This window comes from Pristis pectinata, chromosome 3 (genome assembly GCF_009764475.1).
Source record: "Pristis pectinata isolate sPriPec2 chromosome 3, sPriPec2.1.pri, whole genome shotgun sequence".
NCBI classification, from domain to species: Eukaryota; Metazoa; Chordata; class Chondrichthyes; order Rhinopristiformes; family Pristidae; genus Pristis; species Pristis pectinata.
In genome coordinates this window covers 64424964-64447404 of record NC_067407.1, presented here as the reverse complement: position 1 = coordinate 64447404, position 22441 = coordinate 64424964, and the positions used below count along the sequence as shown (strand labels likewise).

At 47.1% G+C, this 22441-nt stretch overlaps 1 protein-coding gene across 3 annotated transcripts in view; it reads right to left on the bottom strand.

Moving 5' to 3' along the window:
• The window catches only part of LOC127568211 (LIM homeobox transcription factor 1-alpha-like), a 260903-nt gene that overhangs the window by 38808 nt on the left and 199654 nt on the right, over positions 1 to 22441 (bottom strand). For all 3 annotated transcript variants that reach the window (XM_052011693.1, XM_052011691.1, XM_052011692.1), the window contains one exon: positions 11736 to 11968. In XM_052011693.1, the coding sequence (XP_051867653.1) occupies positions 11736 to 11968 (233 nt within the window). The remainder of the gene's footprint in view (positions 1 to 11735; positions 11969 to 22441) is intronic.

Here is a 22441-nt window from a genome sequence, read left to right as displayed (position 1 = left end):
AAGGACAGGCATCGGTTGGGAGACCAGTGACATCTCCCCTGTTCTTCTTCCAATGTGGCCTTGAACTTTCCACATCCACACGAGCGGGCACACTTGGTTTAGCAGCTCATCAGACCCCCTTGGTTCTGCATGGGAGCGGAGACCTCGATTTGGCACACAGGCCCCTGGATGGGGCTTGATCCCAAGACTCCCCCCAGCCGCCCTCTCCCTCCATCACCTGGCACCAGTCTGCACCACCCTGCCTCTCCTGGTCTCGCCCTATCACAGACAATCTCCTTGTTCTTCTCAAGTTACAACACCTGCTTTCTAAATGCTCCCACTTCTGGTCAGTAATCTGTAGCCCACTGTTTTTATCTCAGATTTCCAGCGTTTGCAGTTTTTTAGCCTTTTTGTCCCAGTGACTTTCTGAATGGTTGAGCCAGGTACGTCAGTGGTTGAGACAGGTATATTCGTGGTAAAGGAAGGTACATTAACAACGTTTAAAAGATACTTGGACAGGGATATGGATAAAAGGCAAGCAAATGGGACCAGCTTAGAGGGCATCTTGGTCAGTATGGACCAGTTGGGTCAAAGGGCCTGTTTCCGTGGTGTATGACTCTCTGAATCTATGACTCAGCACCATAGCTACTGCCCCTGAGTCATGGTATACACCTTACGAACAAACATCAGTTGAGAGTTTTAACCTCACTTTTTATTTGTATTGTTTATGAAGTTGAAGGGTTGGAATTCTTGTTAGTTTTTGTTAAATCTCCATCCCCATCTTCTCTTCCTTAATTTCAGTGGCAGAGCAAAAGGAATCCTGGGTATTTACATAATTTTTCAAGAAATTTAGTTGAAGCTGTGGCACTGGGGGGGGATATTCCCTTTCTTAAAAGGTTAAGAAGTTTCAACATGTCACCAAACAAGCTAACAAACTTCTACAGATGTACTGTTGAAAGCATCTTGACTGGTTGCATCACAGTCTGGTACAGCAATTCCAATGCACAGGAACGTAAGAAGTTGCAGAGAGTAGTGGACTCAGCCCAATATATCACGGGTACATCCCTCCCCACCAGCAGTAGTATCTGCATGAGGCACTGCCTCAAGAAGGCAACATCTATCACCAAAGATCCTTACCATCTAAGCCATGCCATCTTCTCACAGCTACCATCAGGTAGGAGGTACAGAAGCCTGAAGTCCCACACCACCAGGTTCAAGAACAGCTACTTCCCTTCAACCATTCAGTTCTTGAACCAACCTGCACAACCCTAATCACTGCCTCAGTAGAGCAACACTATGACTGTGGCCACTTTGCACTGCAATTGGACTTTTTTTTGTTCCAATGTAGTATTTTTATAACTTTGTATAATTTATGTTTTTTCTTGTGAATGTTATGTCTTCAATGCTATGTGCCTGTGATGCTGCTGCAAGTAAGATTTTCATTGCACCTGTACATACATGGACTTGTGCATGTGACAATAAACTCGACTTTGACTGATCTCCCTGCCCTTTCCAACACACAAAAATGCTACCAAGCAAAAGATAGTTAAGGTATTCCAAATATGGTTTCACTGATGAATTATAAGCAGTTGCCTCCTTTGATCGTAAGAAGATAGAGTGTGTGTCACAAGGAAGATGTTTGGCATAGATTCTTTACCAGTGAGGGAGCTAAAAGCAGCAGACGTTACTGCAGTCAAGATTCTTTTTGATAACTTGAGTGGAAAGTTTCATCTGCAGAGCTCTGTGTGAGATTGGAAACAGCTTTAAAAAGAATCTCTCAAAGGATAGTGAATCTCTGGAATTCTCTGTCCCAGAAAGTTGTGGAGGCTGGATCACTGGAGATAGTTAAAGAGGAATTTGATATATTTTGGAAAGATCGGGGAATTGAGGGCTATGGGGAACTGGCACAGTAGAGGAGATGAGGCCTGGGGCAGGGCTGAGGGGCCGAGTGGCCTACTCCTGCTCTTATTTTCTTATGTTATCTTCCCCAGTGATCAAATGCCCAGCATTGAGGTTAAGGCATGATCACCAGATACTTGGAGTGAAATGCATTAGGAACACTGGTCACTCTGCAACCCAACCCAGTCACTACCCTCACAAAAAATAAATCAACACTTCAAATTGATTCCACCTTTCTTATCAATCATAACTTCATCCATTTTGCTATAATATTCTGCCGCAGAATCCAAGGCAGAAGCAGCTTCACAGTCAGCGGAGGGATGGTTTAGAAGTCTCGTTTTCAGAAGCAGGTATTTCTCATGTAAACAGAATCAGGATTATTCCCCATGTGTGTGACAGCCCCTTGCATTGGGCTAAACAGGGGACCAGCTGTGTGTATAGCATTTATTCTATTGATGCAAAAGAACGCAAACATTAATTAAGTTGTCTTTGGAAGTCCCTCATTCTGGAGGGGAAAGGGGCCACTGATGCTCTCGCTGGGTTAGTCAATCCTTCATGAAAAAGGGAAGCCAGTACAAGATGCCATTGACTAACTCTCGACCCCCACTCTCCAAAATTAATAAAGACCTTGGTTCACAGACATCACTAAGAGGGAGTTGGGGCATTAGTGATCTTTAATTGGAAATTGTACTCCTCCCAGTAGTCCTTTGTTTACCCAGGATTGTCTCGTCATACTGGGTGAAAGCAGTGATTAAATCTTAGACTGCGGGATTAGAGGTGGCATATGGGTCTCCAGAGAGCCACCTCTCATCTCTTATATTCTCATAAAAAGTGGCTTTGAGGTGCACTCTCTCGCACTTTTAAACCCTCTTTGATATTCTGCTTAGTTTAAATCAGAAAAGATGGGGGGAAAGAATTAAAAGAAACATGCGGGCCTTAATGTGGCTTTTAACAGAAGAGTGTGAGAGGCCGCAGCTTGGCTGTGCAGTACACCGAGTTGAGCAGCACTGTCCGCGGGATCCTTTCATGACCAGATTGCCCTTTTGGTACGCGAGTCCCTCTGCGTTACAGCGAGCAATATGCCAGCATTAATCAGGCCCCTCATTCAAACTGCATTTCCTGGTGACAGACACACAATACGTAGCTCATAGAGTTGTGCAGCATGGAAACAGGCCCTTCGGCCCATCGAGCCCATGCTAGGACATAGTCCATCCACCCTATTTACACCAATCCTACACTAATCCTATTTTATTCTCCCTCACATTTCCATCAACACCCCCCCAGATTCCACCACTCACCCACACACTGGGGGCAATTTACAGTGACCAATTAAGCTACCAACCCCCACGCCTTTAAGATGTGGGAGGAAACCGGAGCACTTGTGGGAAACCCACGCAGTCACATTGAGAACGTGCAAACTCCACACAGACAGCACCGGAGGTCAGGACTGAACTCGGATCGCTGGAGCTATGAGGCAGCAGATCTGTTGGGGGTACTGCCCAGTGTGTAGCACTCATACCTCTGAGTCAGAAGGCAGAGGTTTATTGCTCCCAAGTCCAGAAACCAGCCCGTAATCCAGGGTGGCACTTCAATGCAGTTCTGAGGGAGTGCTACACTGTTGGAGGTGCCTCCTTTAGCGGGCATTTTGACAAAATACTCCCTCAGTAAACACCTTAAACCGGATGATCTGCTTAGATCATGTGATTGTCTGAGGGATCTTCCCATGCCGATGTTAGCTGCTACATCCCCTGCCTTACAACAGCGATTCTGCGAGAATAATGAAGCATTCTGGGACAACCAGAGTTGAGAAAGGTACATTTTTACTATGTCGGCATAGGGATCTGCATAGAGGTAAGGATAAGGTCAAATAGATTTTAATTATCAAAACTCCCACCCATTGCATTCAAAGTTACATTAACCTACCAGAGAGTGTGGGGAAGAGATTTACTGAAATGGTCCCAGGCATGAGGGATTTCAGCTGCAAAGTCAGACTGGAGAAGCTGGGGTTGTTCTCCTTTGAGATGGGAAAGGTGGACAAGATCACGACGGATTTAGGGATGGTTCCCATTTGTAGATGGCTCAAGGACCAGGGAGCACAGAATCAAATTTCTGTCCAAAGGATACAAGTGGGATGTCAATATTTTCATAACTGAGAGAGTAGTTAGGCTCAGGGACTCACTGCCTGTGGGGGTGGTGGCAACAGAATCACAGGATCAGTGAATGTCTTCAGAAGGGAAATGGGTAGACAGCAAAGAGTGAATAACATTGGGCTAGAGGATAGAGCACAGGATGGCATGGGATCGCTCAACCAGGAGCCAGCATTGGTTTGATAGTCCAAGTGGTCTCCTGCTGTGTTGCAGATACAATTACCATGTTTAAGAGGCATTTGGACAGGTACTTGGATAAGATAAGACAAGATAAGACAAGATAAGACAATATAAGATAAGATAAGATGAGATAAGATAAGATAAGATAAGATAAGATGAGATGAGATGTCTTTATTAGCCACATGTACATCGAAACACACAGTGAAATGCATCTTTTTTTTGCGTAGAGTGTTCTGGGGGCAGCCCACAAGTGCGCCAGCAACCCGGGTTCAATTCCGGCTGCTGTCTGTAAGGAGTTTGTACGTTCTCCCCGTGTCTACGTGGGTTTCCTCCAGGTGCTCCGGTTTCCTCCCACATTCCAAAGACGTACAGGTTAGGAAGTTGTGAGCATGCAATGTTGGCACTGGAAACGTGGAAAAAGGCATACAGGGATACAGAGCCCAATGCAGGCAAATGGGATTAGTGTAGACAGGCATCACAGTGGGCACGGACGAGCTGGGCTGAAAGGGCCCGTTTCGTGCTGTACGATTCTCTGATACTACAGAATGGTTGTATAGTTCTACAGTCCGCTGACCAGGGCAAGCAAATTTAAAGGGAAGGGTGAAAGGCACAAGGAATATATCAATAACACCATACCAGCACCTCTACCTCCTCAGGAGGCTAAAGAAATTTGGCATGTCCCCTTTGTCCCACACCAATTTTTATCAATGCACCATGGAAAGCATCCTATGCGGATGCATCACAGCTTGGTATGGCAACTGCTCTACCGGAGACCGCTAGAAACCGCAGAGAGTTTTGGACACAGCTCAGCACATCACAAAATCCAGCCTCCCCTTCATGGCCTCTGTCTACACTTCTCACTGCCTCAGTAAAGCAGCCAACATAGTCATAGGCCCCATCCACCCCGGACATTGTCTCTTCTCCCCTTTCCCATCAGATAGAAGATACAAAAGCGTGAAAGCACGTACCACCAGACTCAAGGGTAGCTTCTATCCCACTGTAATAAGACAATTGAACGATCCCCTAGTATAATAAGATGGACTCTTGACCTCACAATCTACCTTATCATGACCTTGCACCTTACTGTCTGCCTGCACTGCACTTTCTCTGTAACTGTAACACTTTATTCTGCATTGTTATTGTTTTGCCTTGTACTACGTCGATGCACTGATGTGACGAAATGATCTGTATGGATGGCACGCAAAACAGAGTTTTTCACTGTACCTCGGTACATGTGACAATAATAAACCAATTTACCAATCAAGAAAATCCTACAGTGCAGAGGATGGGGCAGGCCTGGGACTCAGTGCCTGTAGCAAAATCCAAAAGGAATTGTACAGGCAGTTCAGAGAGAAAGGTTGATAGGGCTGGACGGGAAGAGCGAGGGATGGGGCTGGTCTACTATGAGCCAGCATTGACTCAATGGGCCGATTGGCACCCACTGTGCCATAACAATTCTCTGTCTCTACAATCCTACAATGTTCTGTATTGCAAAATAAAACAAAATCCTATCATAACATAAATTGTGACTATGCTCTTGTCTATTGCATCACCTCTCTCTGACACACATAGCTATAACCAAAATTTATCCCCCACCCATTAGTTCCATAATGGCAATTTCTGCTGCAACCTTTGACCAGAGGACAAGAGTAGGTAAGCCAATTATGAGGAAAGTGTAGAGAAACTCCCCAACAACAAACCAGTTTCTACATTACAACAGAGACTTCATTTCTGCAGTAAATCATTGGTTATAATGTCCTCTGGGACACCATGTGATCACGAAAAACTCGATGGAAATAAAAGACCTGTTTTTTTTTATTGTTAACATTGACTTCCTCCAAACCCCTCCTGAGCTTCACTGAACCCTGGAATGGAGGTGCTTGGCATAAGGGAGGTGGTAGCAGTGAGGTTGCAGGTTTCAAAGACCCCTAATAGTGCCTAAGAATAGAGAAAATGGAGGAGGGAATAATAAAATTAGGATCAATGTAGGATTGGTGTAAATGGGTGGTTGATGGTTGGTGCAGTCTCGGTGGGCTGAAGGGCCTCTTTCTGTGCTGTATCTCTCCATGGCTATGAGTCTATGAATAGTTTGTCTGCAGGCGGCTTCAGAGAAACACAGTGCAGCCCCATTGTGGTTTACAGGTGTACCTCAGCGATGGAACAATGCATTCCGCCTGACAAGGCAACTACTTGCCACCTGTATAGTACAACGCAAGGCTGAGTAGCTGTGAAGGAGAACAAGATCACTTACAAATGCAAAACGACTACCCCATGAAAAACAAGCATACTGCTTTCCCCGAAATAACTTGTTCCAGGATGGGAGAGGAATTGCCCGCATCCTGTCAGTTTTTAAAACTTATTTGTTCCCAGGATAAGGATGTGGATGGAAGTTCTGGCATTCCAGGTTTATCCTGAAGTGAGGAGGTAGTTAAGAGTCCACTATACTGCCGTGGTTTGGAGTCACATATAGGCCACACAAGATAAGATTTCCTCCCCTGTAGGACCTTAGTGTATTCAAAGGGGACACAAGGCTTCAACATGAACCCAATAGTGAGCTGTCCATCAAGCTTGCTAAATCTGCAGCTGGAGGTTGCATCACAGGACCTCCTACCTCTAACTGTTTGGCATAGCCCTTTTAAGACTTTTAAGTAATAAACTGAAGTACACATAGAATAGGGGTAAACATCAATACTTTGTTTTAAGTTGCTGAGTGGTTTTCCCTGCATGTATGCTGGCAGTGGCAGTGTACTGGCCTGTCCTGGTCAAACCATGCAGACACCATAGTCAAGAAAGCACCTCTACTTACTCAGGAGGTTAAAGAAGTTCAGCATATCCCCATTGAGCCTCACCATTTTTAATAGATGCACCATAGAAAGCATCCTATCCGGATGCATAATGGCTTGGTATGGTGCCCGAGACCACAAGAAACTGCAGAGAGTTGTGGACACAGCTCAGCACATCATGAAAACCAGCCTCCCCTCCATGGACTCTGTCTACATTTCTCGTTGTCTCAGCCAACATAATCAAAGACCCCTCCTACCCTAGACTTTCTCTCTTCTCCCTGCTCCCATTGGGGCAGAAGACGCAAAAGTCTGAAAGCACGTACCACCAGGTTCAAGGACAGCTTCTATCCCGCTGCTATAAGACTATTAAATGGACCACTTGTATGATAAGATGGACTCTTGACCTCACAATCTGCCTTGTTATGGCCTTGCACCTTATTGTCTGCCTGCACTGCACTTTCTCTGTAACTGTAACACTATATTCTGCATTTTGTTATTGCTTTTCCCTTGTACTACCTCAAAGTACTGAATTGATCTGTATGGATAGCATGCAAAACAAAGTCTTTCATTGTACCTCAGTACTTGTGACAATAACTAACCAATTTACCAGTGGTGTTCTAGAGATTAATCTAAGATTCCTAGAGACCCCAGGATAATCCTAGCGGGTTTGCAATTGAAGGTAAAGCAGGTAAGGTGGTGGCTATTCTGTGTGCTTTTACCAAGAGCATTCAATTAGGTGCAGCTCATCCTGCAAGCTACCCTCCCATCCCCTTCATACAGCTCTTCTTCACCCTTCCCAACCCCTTCAACACAACACACTCCCCATTATACTGATCGGTGTCAATCAAATGTAGAATTTGGTAGCTGAAGATAAGATATTTATTTATTTATTAGTCACATGTACATAGAAACACACAGTGAAATGCATCTTTTCGTGTTACTGAGAATGTGCTGGGCCAGCCCTCAAGTGTCACCACTCTTCCAGCGCCGACACAGCATGCCCATAGCTCCTAACCAGTATTTTGGAATATGGGAGGAAACCTGAGCATGCGGACAAAACCCACGCAGACATGGGCAGTACGGACAAACTCCTTACAGACAGTGGCCGGAATTGAACCCAGGTCGCTGGCATTGTAATAGCGTTACACTAACCGTTACACTACCGTGTCACCCAGCTACATTACTGTGCAGCCCAGATCTCATCATCAGTGGAAATCTGACCTTTTTGTAAAGAAGATGGCAAGAAAATGACCTATCTCATTTTCTCACTGGAGATTGGGGAGTCCCTCAAGCTCTTCAAGTGTCCTTGTAACACTTACACCAATATAACGCTGTTCCACAGCAAAGCACAGGCGAGTGTCAGACAGAAGCAGATACAAAAACTAAGGTGCTTGGCCAAAGAGCTTGGTCAAAAGGCAGCTTTAAGAAAAAAGAGGAAATCGCAAAGGAAGCTGAAGCCACAGCTGCTCATGCAGAGCGATAAACACCAGGGATGTGTCTGAGGCCAGAATCAGAGGAACACTGAGTTCTCCTTCAGTTGTAAGGCTGAAGGTGGTTGCTTGGTCAGGTAGGGGATTGAGGATCTGAAAGAGGAATGAGCTGTATCACGTTGAGCTGTGTTGGTGATCCCAGAGATGATGGGCAAACGGGGCTTAGTGCAAGTTAGGAGGTGGAGAGCAGGTTTTTGATGAGATTTACTTTATGGAGAGTGGAAGATGGCATCGCATTACAACAGGGTCTCAGGAGAGCAACTGCGGCAAAAGGCATCAGGTCCACTGCGCAGGAACTCCACCTCCTTGTAAATCAATGCCTCCACCAAAACAATTTCTTCAAAGTCAGCACAAATTATTTAAAAAGTACTATTCTTTTCAACTACCGCCAGAGTTGACTTCATGTTAATTCCTGCCAATAATTATATCTCCTCCGTGTGATGCAATACTAACCACGGAAAGAGCAAGTCTTTCTTCAAAGGGTGAGGCTGGTCCTTTGTCAAAGGTGAGGCATGGGTGTCCCATTGAAAAGAAAATGTTGAGGGGAATTTCCAGGCATGTTGTGTGTCCATGCCAGCACTGGAAGGCAGCACGTTGCCACAGTCACCAAAAACAGATCGATGCCTCCCTTCAGGGACTGCTGGAAGCCTTGAGAGAGAGATAGAGAGAAAGAGAGAGAGAGGAGCGAGAGAAGAAAGAGGACAGAGAGAGAAAAAGAGAGAGAGCAAAAAGGAGAGAAAAAGAGGGGGAGAGAGAGAGGGAGAGAGAAAGAGAGAAAGAGAGAAAGAAAGGAAGGAAGGAAGGAAGGAAGGAAGGAAGGAAGGAAGGAAGGAAGGAAGGAAGGAAGGAAAGAAGGAAGGAAGGAAGAAAGAAAGAAAGAAAGATTTATATAGCATTTTCTGTGACCTCGGAGATCCCGAAGTTTTCATAGCCAGGGAAGTATTTCTTCAGTGCAGTAGCTTTGCAGTAGCCGGGACTGGGCTGGCCAATTTACCCACTGAATGTCTGAACAATGAATCATTTTGGTGATGTTGATTGAGAGATGAATATTCCTCAGGGGCTGGGGGAAGCTTCCCCACCCCTGCCATAGGAACTATTGCACACAGAAAGGGCAGAAGGACCTCAGCAGAGCTGGAGCACTTTAGATGCTTCAAGCAATGTAGCAGCCTCCCTACTGGAAGATCAGCCTGAGTTATATCCTTAAAGCTTTGTGCTTCTTCAACCTGTAAGCACCTACCTCAGGGGTGAAAGTGCTGCCCACTAAGACAGCCCACTGGGAAACCATACTAACCTGTTGCAAGCCTACAACACCACGTTCAGGTTTGGCTACAGTACAGATAGATATGACCATGTGCAATATCCTCCAGACTAAAAGGGGTCATTGTCTCCAGACAGCTTTGTGAGTCCAGGGGTTTGTCCTTGCATTGGAGTTTGAAACTCAAGCAGCTTGGCTTAAACTCACTTCAGTTTGCAGCATTTCAGCAGGCAGAGGGGAGCTACCTTCACAGCTGAGTAAGGCTTTGGTACCAGCCCTCAACAGTGACAACTGACTGAGCCCAACTGACTGGGATCAACCAATCTCGGTGGAGGAAGACTGCAGGTGAATGCAAGGGTTGAGCAGATGAATCGCACATCACTGTGCGATCAACTTCACTTCTCCCCCATCTCGCCCACACTACTCCCACCACTCTGTGCCCTAAATCCTGCAGCAGCCTGCTTGGTAGTTACAACATGGATCATACAACACTGGGGAAGGCTATCATCTGGTTCACCGGTGTCCTTTAGGGGAGAATATCCACTGTGCCTACTCACTCTGCCTTACAGGTGATTCCTGAACCACCAGTGCAGCACGGGTTCGATCCTGACCTCCAGTGCTGTCTATGTGGAGTCTGCAAGCTCTCCCTGTCCCTGCATGGCTCTCCCCTGGGAACTCCAAAAGCACACAACTAGATTAATTATCCCACTGTGACTTGTCCCAGTGTCATGTCTGGAGGCAGAATCAGGAGTTGATGGGTGTATGAAAGAAGATAGATCATAGGGAGCAATGTAAACGACAGGATTACTCTGCTGGGAGCTGGTGTGGAGTTGATGGGCTGAACGGCCTCCTTCTGTAATAGAAACAGAGAATGCTGGAAATACTCAACTGGTCAGGCAGCATCTGCGGAGAAAGAAGCAATTTGCATTTTGGGTCGGAAACCCTTGAATAATGTGACATGTCAACTGCTGAAATGGCCGAGCAAAGGCAATTGGAGATGGGGCCGAAATGCTGGCCTTGCCAGAGATGTCCAGATAGCAAATAATTAATAGGTAAGGCTTGCTCTCCCTCCCCACCACTGACAGCATCTACAGTAGGCGCTGCCTCAAGAAGGCAGCATCTGTCATCAAGAATCCCCACCATCCGGGTCATGCCATCTTCTCACTGCTACCCTCGGGCAGGAGGTACAGAAATCCCACACCACCAGGTGCAGGAACAGCTACTTTCCTACAATCACCAGGTTCTTGAACCGACCTGCACAACCTTTATGCTACCTCAAGACCTAACACTACAGACCACCTCTTGCACTATCTTGTGTTTTTTTGCACTAAAGTCTTGTTTGTCTTGATTTGACTCCACCTTCACACTCCCTTTCCCCCACCTTGCTCCATCTGCTCTCAGTTTTTTTTCTTTCTCTCTCTCTCTCTCTGTCTGCTTCCATCTATCATTCACTTGTCACGTCGTCCCAACTCCACCCACACTTTCCCTCCCCTACCTGGCACCACCTGCCTGTCATCTTCCACCCCTCCTCAGTCCACCAATCACCTCAGGCTCCTGCTTCACCACTCCCCTTCCCTCCTTTATACTGGCCACCTCGCCTCCCCACTCCCAGTCCCGATGCAGGGTTTCGACCTGAAATGTCGACAATTCCTTTCCCCGCCACAGATGCTGCTCGACCCGTTGAGTTCCTCCAGCAGATTGTTTGTTGCTCTTGCTTTGCATGGCCTTTTTTCCCTTCATTTTCTTGTATAATTTATGTATAATTTATGTTCAGTGTGCTGTCTGTACCTATGTGCCGGTGATGCTGCTGCAAGCAACTTTTTCATTGTACCTGTACCTCACCGTACTTGTGCACATGACGATAAACTCGACTAGACTTGATTTGAAGAGGCAGCTATTCAATGACCAATGCCCTCCCTCACCCCCACCCCCCCCCATCCCTCGCCACCCCCACTCCCGACAAGTGCACAGCCAGCTGAACGGACTGCCGGTTGTGGATTACCTGAGTCCGAGGCGGCCGGACTGACCAAGCTCAGAAGCTCCCGTTCCTTCTCGTAGTCGCTCTTGCAGAGCAGCTGGCCCTCCTTCAGCACAAACTCATCTCCCTTGCGCAGCTGACGCTCACACACGCAGCAGCAGAAGCAGTGCAGGTGGTAGACACTCTTCTGGGCCCGCATGACGAACTCGGTGGGGGCAATGGTCTCCATGCAGCCGCTGCACTTGGCTGCGAAAAGCCTGTGGACCCAAGGAGAAGAACCAGTTGAACGTGGAGCCATTCCCAAGATGGTGTCCCTCCATACTTCTCTGTTCTACCTTCTGACTTTTTGGGTCTTCCCTCACTTCCTCTCGAGCCATTCCTACCTCTGCTTTTGGTCTAGCAGATGTGGGAATGGGCCAGAGAGGAATTGAGGGACCATTTCTACATTTGCCCCCCCCCCCACTCCCAGAGAAAAGAGCACAACCTTTGCCCTATCCCCAACCTGGGTGGGAGACCTCTCCCCTATCACCAACTCACCACACCCACAAACTGCTGAGGGCAACTCCAACAGCAGAATGGACAAATGGATCTTCGCCCCTCAACCCAAAGTTATTTGCATTCGTGCCAACAATCCTCATTTAAGAATTAAAAATAGGAGGAGGACCTTCAGCCCCTCGAGCCTATTCCAATATTCAGCTTGATCATGGCTGATCCTCTGCTTCAGTGCCATTTTCCTGCACTAACCCCTTATCTTTTGTTTCCTTTAATGTCCAGATCTCTATTTCGAATGGAGTTGTACAAGATATTGGTAAGACCACACTTGGAGCATTGAGTAGAGTTCTAATCACCCTGGAAAGACATCATTAAACTGGAAAGAGTGCTGAGAAGATTTACGAGGATGCTGGCAGGACTGGAGGGTCTGAGTTATAGGGAGAGGTTGGGCAGGCTGGGACTTTGTTCCTTTGAATGGAGCAGACCAGTATAAAATTATGAAGGATATAGATAGGGTGAACGCACAGTCTTTTCCCCAGAGAAAGGGAATGAAAACTAGAGGGCATAGGTTTAAGGTGAGAGGGGAAAAATTTAAAAGGGACCTGAGGGGCAACCATGCAGAGGGTGGTGCGTATGTGGAACGAGCTGCCAGAGGAAGTGGTTGAGGCAGGTACAATAACAACATTTAAAAGACATTTGGATAAGTACATGGATAGGAGGGGTTTGGAGGGATACGAGCCAAACATGGGCAAATGGGACTAGCTTGGTGGGCACCGTGGTTGGCACAGCGGAGTTGGACCAATGGGGCTACTTCCATGCTGTATTCCTCTATGACTCTATGACTAAACCCTCCACGGCCACTTCAAGAATTCCAGCAGTTCATTCCAGTTTCTCTCCATCTCAGTTCTAAATGGCCGACCTCATTCGAAGACTGTGAGCCTCAGTTCTAGACTCCTCCGCCAGGGGAAACATTCTTCCTGAATCCACCCTGTCGAAAAGAGATCTCCTCTCATCCTTAACAGTCCCAATCTATCTCTCCTCATATTACACTCCTACTGGAGCTGAAACCAGGCTGGTGAACACTCACTGCACGCCCTCTATGGCCAGTACCTCCTTTCCCAGCTAAGGAGGCTGAACTGCCCACAGTACTGCAGGCACGCTCCCACAAAGGCCCTGTATTTACACTGGAGAGCTGGCATTAATGTCCACAGGTCTCTGCCACTGTGAGCAAGATTTCTTGCAGAGAAAAATCAGGCAAGGTGTGTGTCAAAGGCAGTTGATACCATCTCTTGGTGCAAAACCTGAACAGAACAGTATCAATACCCATCTACCTCTATCTGCAATTTAGCAATTAGGTTTAGTAATGGGGAGCTTCAACGCACATCTACAAAATTCATCATTGGAAGAGTTAGAGGAACAGAAAAGCATATCCATGCTTGCATAGCCACATCACATCAATAAGTTAAAATGAACATTTGCAACCAGATATCGTAACGGAGAATACCATTACATGTGCATGATATCCTGCAGTTATCCAGTGGAATTAGTAATAGAGAATATCAGTGGATGTTCATGGAGTCATACAGGACTTTTACCCCACTCACTCTGCAAGATCACTGCATTAATCCCATTTAGTTTTCCCCTCATTCCCATCAACTCACCCCAGACTGTACACACCAGTGGGAATTTACAGCGACCAATTAATCAACCCACTCGTCTTTGGGGTGTGGGAGGAAACCAGAGTACCCGGGGGAAACTCATGTGGTCACGGGGAGATCATGCAAACTCCACACAGACGGCACTGGAGGTCAGGATTGAACCCGGGTCGCTGGAGTTGTGAGGCAGAGGCTCAACTAGCTGTGCCACTGGGCTGTCCACAGTAGACTGAACTTTCCAAACGGGATTATCAGTGAGCTATAATTTATTTCATTCAGTGGGAGTCCATGAGCCAATATTGACCACTGATACTGAACTGTTTCCCAGGTCAGCAGGCCAGCCTTTGCTTGTTTTCAAGGCTCTCTGATCGTGGAATATTTTATTTCCTGAAGGAGTCAAGCCCTCATCCAAAGTCTGGCAGCCAGCGTGACAAATTTCACCCAACTGCAAGTTACAATGAAGAAAACCACCAGGGAGACTCATTCATTCAACACTCAAGCACTGCAGTACCTGCCCGGGATCCCATTCATACGGGACGAGTTGCCACAGGCAGAGATCTGGTATTCCTCTACAATTAACGTCTGCCAAACCTGCCTGCCAGTACTCTGTTGCTATCCCAATTCGTCAGAATGGCAGCTGTCAATCCCACTGTTTTATCCTGGAGTTATTCTGGTCAAAAGCAGCAAACAGCAGATTTGGGAAGCATATGCTCCACATGATTGCGGGATGAGAGGGCGGACTGTGCACAATAACCAAGCATTAAGTTAAGACTCGAGATTAGTTTAGCAGCATGAGGTAGGCCTCCAACTACAGCAGCTAATCTCACGTCTGTTACCTTCAAGCACGTTGACAAAATCATTGCTGAGAAAGTTTCTTTACCAAAGGGTAGGACTCATACAGTGAATGGCAGGGCCCGGGGAGTGTTGTAGAACAGAGGGACATAGGATTACAAGTACATAGCTCACTGAAAGTGGCGTCACAGGTAGTCAGGGTGGTGAGGAAGACGTTTGGCATGCTGGCCTTATCAGTCAGGGTATTAAGTATAGGAGTTGGGACGTTATGTTACAGTTGTACTGGTCATTGGTGTGGCCGCACTTGGAGTACTGTGTACAGTTTTGGTCACCCTGTTGTAGGAAAGACATCATTAAGCTGTAAAGAGTGCAGAGAAGATGAACGAGAATGTTTCCAGGACTCAAGGGCCTGAGTTACAAGGGGAGGGTGGGCAGGTTAGGACTTTATTCCTTGGAATGTAGGAGACTGAGGGGTGAGCTTATAGAGATGTATTTCCCAGGGAAAGAGAACCAAAAACTGGAGGGCATAGGTTTAAGGTGAGAGGGGAAAGATTTAAAAGGGACCTGAGGGGCAACTTCTTCATGCAGAAGGTGGCATACAGTATATATGGAACTAGCTGCCAGAGAAAGTAGTTACAATAACAACATAACAACATTTGAAAGATATTTGGATAAGTACATGGATAAGAAAGGTTTAGAGGGATGCAGGCAAATGAAACCAGTTTAGGTGGATACCTTGGTCGGCATGGACAAGTTGGGCTGAAGGGCCTGTTTCCGTGCTGTATTACTCTATGAATCCAAAAGATTCCACAATCGCTGTGGTAGTAAAGCCCGCTGACAATGGAATCACCCTCACTGGATTGCTGAGTGGCAGTAAAGTCTACCATTGCTTAGCTCAAGGGTCCATCACTGAATTAGCCGGAATGGAACTGATGTGGGGATGTTCAGGGAAAGAGGGGTGACTGGTGGGCATGGGACCAACTGGGACCAGGTAAGAAGCCAGGGTTGGGAGGGGGTGGGGAATGGGGCTTCAGTGATCAGGTATGTGACCAGTGAAGGTGAGGGCTGTGGAGATTGGCAGCGCCATCAGGGATCTTTAGGGGTGTTACGGAATGGTCTGATTGGGTGCGGGGGGTTTGTGGGGAACAGTGAGTGGAGCTCAGTCCAGCTCTGCAGGGTGTCCAGCAATGGTCACTCCCAGATTAACACAAGAAAAGAGGGCAGGAGTAGGCCACTCGGCCCCTCAAACCTATCCCGCCATTCAATATGATCATGGCTGATCTGCCCCAGGCCTCATCTCCACTGATGCCAGTTCCCCACGGCCCTCAATCCCTGATCTTCCCAGCCTTGATCTACTTCCTCTTTAAACACCCCAACTGATCAACTTTCCAGGGTAGAGAGTTCGAAAGATTCACCCTCTGCACCTCTGTTACAAATGCCTGCCCCTTACCTTGTAAATATGTCCCCTCCACTAACTTCCGTCCAAAAATCCTCCAACAAAAGGGGAAATGGTGAGGGGTTGTTAAACTGGCACGGGAACCCTGTCGGAAGTGCATCAGTGACTCACGCCAGAAAGTGCCGATCAATTTTCCAGGAAGAGCTGCCACCACACTTCTTTCCAGGGTAGGCACATTCCCAAACATGAGGCACTGGACTACACATCACAGCACAGGTTAGTGGCTCAACTCTGGACTCAAGTTTCTAGGATGGTGTACATGCTACTGGGGAAAGGCTGCCTCCAGTTTAGTTTTAACATCCTTGCCACCAGTATTAAATTGCTTCATTTCCTTTCTAATTAAAGAGGTGGAACGTGGCTTTTGATTTTAGATTGCAAGTAGTTGATTTCCATAACTGACTCAGTCATTGATGTTAAGTTGTTACGGGAAAATCAATATTTTCCTAGACATAATTATTACTTTGCCACTGATTGCAGAGACATTGTGCTTCTCTCTAGATCCCCACTCGCAGCATCTATTACTCATTTTATTCCACAGCTTTTTAATCAAATGTATGAGTTAGACATAGCACAAATAATACATATCTCGATGTAGATAAGGTATAGGAAAAGTGAGCATGTTCTAAGATGCAGTTCACGTCTTAGTGTCCTGTAGTCAGTGGGGAACAAGAACGATTCACTCCTGTCAGCAGCGACAGACCTGCCTGTGTCTCCCTGCCTGTTCCTCTTCATCCACAGTACAGGCTGCATCGAAGGAAGCTTCTCTCCTATCTGGCACTATACAACCCGTGTGTTCATCAGTGTTAGACCACCCTGTACATACACAGTACGCAGGGTGAGGGATCCATCTACTCTCAACCACTGTATGGTCCGTGTGTATCGGTGTTAAACCCTGTACATATACAGTACTCTGGGTGAGGGATCCATCCACTCTCTGGCACTGTACGGTCTATGCGTACCATGTTAGACCCTATATGTAAAGAACATGGGTAAGGGGATCCATCCACTCTCTGGCACTGTACGGTCTGTGTGTATCGGTGTTAGATCCTGTATGTAAAGTACACTATGTAAGGGGTCCATCCAACTTTCTGGCACCATATGGTCTGTGTGTATCGGTGTTAGACCCTGTAAAATACTCTGGGTGAGGGATACATCCTACTCTCTGGCACTGTACGGTCCATGTGTATCAGTGTTAGACCCTGTATATGTACCAGCACTCTGGGTAAGGGGATCACCCACTCTCTCGCACTGTACAGTCCGTGTGTATCACTATCAGCACACTGCATGTACAGTACACTGTTATGGAAAGGACTCCCCCCAACTCCCATCCAGTCGGAATCCTACCATTCCCATGGAACCGGAGAGGGTGTCACCCCACCCACCCCCGTGCTTGTGCACTGGATGCAGTGTGTGCCTCTCCCACCCCCATCCCACCCGCTCCGTGTCCTCCGTGAAGTGTCGTGCGGCAGTGCCCTGGGTTCCCAGCTCTGCGCGATCTGCCCTTCCCCCACTCAGCTGAATGTCAGCCCGATTTAAATTACAGGAGACAGACAGGGGAAAATGAAGCCTCACACAGTCCCCGCTCGCCCAACATGTGTTATTAGCCGCATCACCATGGAGACGGCAAACCCAGTTTAATAAAAAGAAAATATGCTGCTGCTGATCTACACTCTCTACCACCCCCCTCCTCCCCACACCCCTCCCCTTAATCTGTTTAATCGACCCTTGCTAATCTGTTTAAGAAGCTGCTGCATAATCTGTGCCATTGTTAGGTAAGCAAGTGTGGAATTTCTTCCGTCGCTCGAAGCTTAGCAACAGGCGGGGGAGGGGAGGGAAAGTGACAATATTTAAAAACATCTCATTAATGAAACATGGCTGACAATCAATCATCTCTAATCACAGCACCATTACACTCGCAGCCAATTTTGTCCATGATAAGTAAGGAGCGGGAGGAGGGGGCCTGGTTGTTAGGTGGTTGTTGGCGCGGAGAGGTGTGGGTGAGAGAAGGAGGTCAAGCACTGGGGCTAAAATGGATAACCAGCTATTTCAGGTAACATTGAGCTTCCTCTGTACTCATGAGTGTGAGATGAGAGTGTTCAGGTCCGCCGCACTGAGCTGCAGCCAGTAGATATGTATCGCAGTCACTGGGCACCTTGCTGCCCAGTGATACCCCTTGGATAATACCCCTTGGATTGTACTGAGATTGCCACATCTCCCAGAGCTCAGTGACAGGTGAGATCACAGCATACAAAGGAGACACAAGAGACTTCAGATGCTGGAAACTGGAGCAACGCACGAAAAGCTGGAGGAACTCAGCGGGTCGGGCAGCATCTATGGAGAGAAATGGACAGTCAACGTTTCGGGTCAAGACCCTTCGTCAGGTCCAGACAAAGGGTCTCGACCTGGAACATCGACTGTCCATTTCCCTCCACAGATGCTACCTGACTCACTGAGTTCCTCACACAGTACAAACTCTCACAGCACAGAAGGACACCTTTCAGCCCATTCAGAAGCCTTTCTGAAAGAGCTATGTAATTCAACATCCCTTCTCCTTGTCCACAGCACTGCCAACATCTCCATTTTCCAGAGGAGAGACATGGAGTCATAGAGTTATACAGCATGGAAACAGGCCCTTCAGTTGAACCCATCCATCCCGACCACAGTGCCTACCTGAACTAGTTCCATTTGTCTCAATTTGGCCCATGTCCCTCTAAACCTTTCCTGTCCATGTACCTGTCTAAAGCAACAAACCATCTTTTGGGGGAACTCAGCAGGTCAAGCAGCATCTGTGGGGGAAAGAAATTGTCGATATTTTGGGTCAAAACCCTCCATCAGAACTACCTATCTAAATAGCTTTTATATGTTGTAATTGTACCCATCTCTACCACTTCACCTGGCAGCTTGTTCCATATACCCACCACTCACTGTGTGAAAACTTGCCTCTCTGGTCCCCTTTAAGTCTTCCCCTTTCCCTCTCACCTTAAACCTATGCCCTCTAGTTTTAGACTCTCCTGTCCAGGGAAAATGACTGTGGCCATCCACCTTATCCACACCCCTCATGATTTTATAAACCTTTATAAGGTCACCCCTCAGCCTCCTACACTCCAGGGAAAACAGTCCCAGTCCATCCAGCCTCTCCTTAACTCAAGCCCTCCAGTCCTTGCAACATCCTCGTGATTCTTTTCTGCACTCTTTCCAGCTTAATGACATCTTTTCTACAGCTGGGCAAACCGGAACTGCACACAACACTCCAAGTGCGGTCTCACCACATCTTGTCCAGTAGTGCCAATGCCCTTTTGAATCTCCTTCCACCTTCCTTTTAGCCAGCCATTTCGAAAAGACAACATGTCAACCTTGGCCATACTGGTAGGGGCTGCTGTGGGTGATCCTTTCAATTGATGGAGCTAGATGAGGTGACAAGGGTGGAGCTGAAATCAAACAGGGTTCCCACTTCCAATTGATATCTGATAACCCTGCTGGATAGTGTAGGGATCCACATTAGTGAGGGGTTCAAAAGTTTCAGACATTACCTAGTTTCAGACACAGTAGTGTAGCCATTAGTGTAATGTTATTACAGCGCTAGTGACCAGGGTTCAATTCCCACTGCTGTCTGTAAGGAGTTGATACGTTCTCCCCGTGACTGCGTGGTTTTCCTCCAGGTGTTCCGGTTTCCTCCCACATTCCAAAGACATACGGGTTAGGAAGTTGTGGGCATGCTATGTTGGCGCCAGAAGCATGGCGACACTTGCAGGCTGCCCCAAGAACACTCTATGCAAAAGACATATTTCACTGTGCGTTTTGATGTACATGTGACTAATAAAGATATCTAAATCTAAATCAGAAGTTTAAGGAAGCAATTCCAAAACTCAGGGAAAAGACAGCTTTGAGGGCATAGTCAACTTCAGTGGGAAAGTGAATTGGGATGAGTACAAGAAGCCAGGGTCAGTGGAATGCCAAGGGCTGTAGAGCTTGAAGAGATTATGGAACTAGAGAGATCCATGGGGCTAGCACAGTGGTGCAGCAGGTGGAACTGCTACCTCACAGCTCCAGTGACCCGGGTTTGATCCTGACCTCAGGTGTTGTCTGTGTGGAGTTTGCACATTCTCCTTGTGACTGTGTGGGTTTCCCCGGGTGCTGCAGTTTCCTCCCACATCCCAAAGACGTGTCAGTTGGTCAGTTAATCGGCCGCTGTAAGTTGACCCTGGTATATAAGTGAGTGGTAGAATCTGGGGGGAGTTGATGGGAACTTGGGGAGAATAAAATGGGATTGGTGTAAATGGGTGATTGATGGTTGGCTGAAGGACTCTGTGACTCTATGACATTATTGATCATACCTTGGTGCTGTGGTAAATATGTTGTACTCCCAGACAGATCTTGCACCTCCAATTGTTTGGAGCTCAGCTGATTGGAGCTGAGGGCAGATTTACAAGCAGGGATAGCCTCTGCCATACACACAAGGTGGTTACCATCTCTGCCAGCTCTAAGGTACCCATGCCCTTCCCTGCCAGTATTGCCACCTCCCCAGGCTCTTTAGCTTTACATTGAATGTCAGTCATTGAGTGAGAGTTGGCATGGTAGTGTAGCGTTTAGCGTAAAGCTTTACAGCGCCGGCGACCCAGGTTCAATTCCGCCGCTGTCTGTAAGAAGTTTGTACGTTCTCCCCATGTCTGTGTGGGTTTCCTCCGGGTGCTCCGGTTTCCTCTCACATTCCAAAGATGCGGGCCTGCTATGTTGGCGCCGGAAGCATGGCGACACTTGCGGGCTGCCCCCAGAACACTCTACACGAAAGATGCATTTCACTGTGTGTTTCTTTGTACATGTGACTAATAAAGATATCTTATCAAGCCCAGATCAGGAAAACTGTGTTTCTCCCACTACACACTGACAATAGACAATGTAGAATCACACACTCAAAACCCAAGCTCTGCCAAATCTCTGTATATCCTCCAGCCACTTCTGTTTTCATCCAGGGTTTTACTAAGACACAGAAAGAGGACATTCAGCCCATCGTGTACCTGCTGGCTCCACGCAAAGCAATCCCGTCAGCCCCATGCCCTTCTCCCTATTCTCTCTCACATGCCCATCAACTTCACTTTGATTCTTTTGCAAGTTATCTACTTTAAGGGGTAATTTACAGTTGATCAGTTTATCCTTGGGATGTGGGAGGAAACCGGAGCACCCAGAAGAAACCCACATGGTCACAAAGAGAATGTGCAAACTCCACACAGACAGCACCGGAGGTCAGGATTAAACATGGGTCCCCAGAGCTGTGAGGCAGGAGTGTTAACCGCTACGGCACCAAGCTGCTCATTGAGATCAGGGGAAGATTGAGGTATTTTTTGATAGTGGGGGGCATCTAAAGTAAAGTGGCAGGGTTTAGGCGGACAGGAGTAAAATGTCCTCACTTGTTGAGAGATCCAATGATATGGTCCAATGCAAGGGATTTTGGATAGAAAACAGAAACTCTCTTAAACAGAAGGCTCCAATCTGTGGAGTGCACTGCTTGCATTAGTGATCGACAGAGGGAACATGTCAACATCACAATATTGATTAGATAATTGAAGAACAGAGAGAATGAAAACATGAAATGTGAACAGAGAGGGAAAGTGGAATTATAAGAACTGCTCATATGAATGATATATACGACATAATTGCTCCATATTTCTGCAAAAATAATATCTTCCTTTTAAGATGCTGCCAGCAACCCGCTGATGATGAAAGATCTAGGCTGTTTTACATTCCCAGAAATATCACGAAAACAAAAATTGTCATTTGGCCAGCTAAGTGTGTTTGCTTAGCTGCAACAGGTGAATATAACTTAATGTTTTCACTGGCATGAGGCAGAACAGCTGACAGTTTGCACAACACAGAGTCACCGGCTGCAACACAGAGTCACTGGTTGCATGTTGATGCACAGGAACCTGCAGCTGAGAACGGTCATTGCCCTGCACAGCCAATCCTTCTTATAATGTGCTCCCTGTTCTTTTATTTGGACCTAATGTCTGTTATTTGTATCGATTGCTTTTATCTCCAATAATGTCTGCAATATAATTAGTTCAAACAAAGGAAAATTTGAGAACATTCAAGGCAAGCACAGGGAGTAAGAGAATGCTTCCTCATGTAGAGGCTAGCGTAACGCTATTACAGTACCAGCGACCCGGGTTCAATTCCGGCCGCTGTCTGTAGGGAGTTTGTACCTTCTCCCCGTGTCCACGTGGGTTTCCTCTGGGTGCTCCGGTTTCCTCCCACATTCCGAAGATGTACAGGTTAGGAAGTTGTGGGCATGCCATGTTGGTGCCGGAAGCGTGGCGGCACTTGCGGGCTGCCCCCAGAAC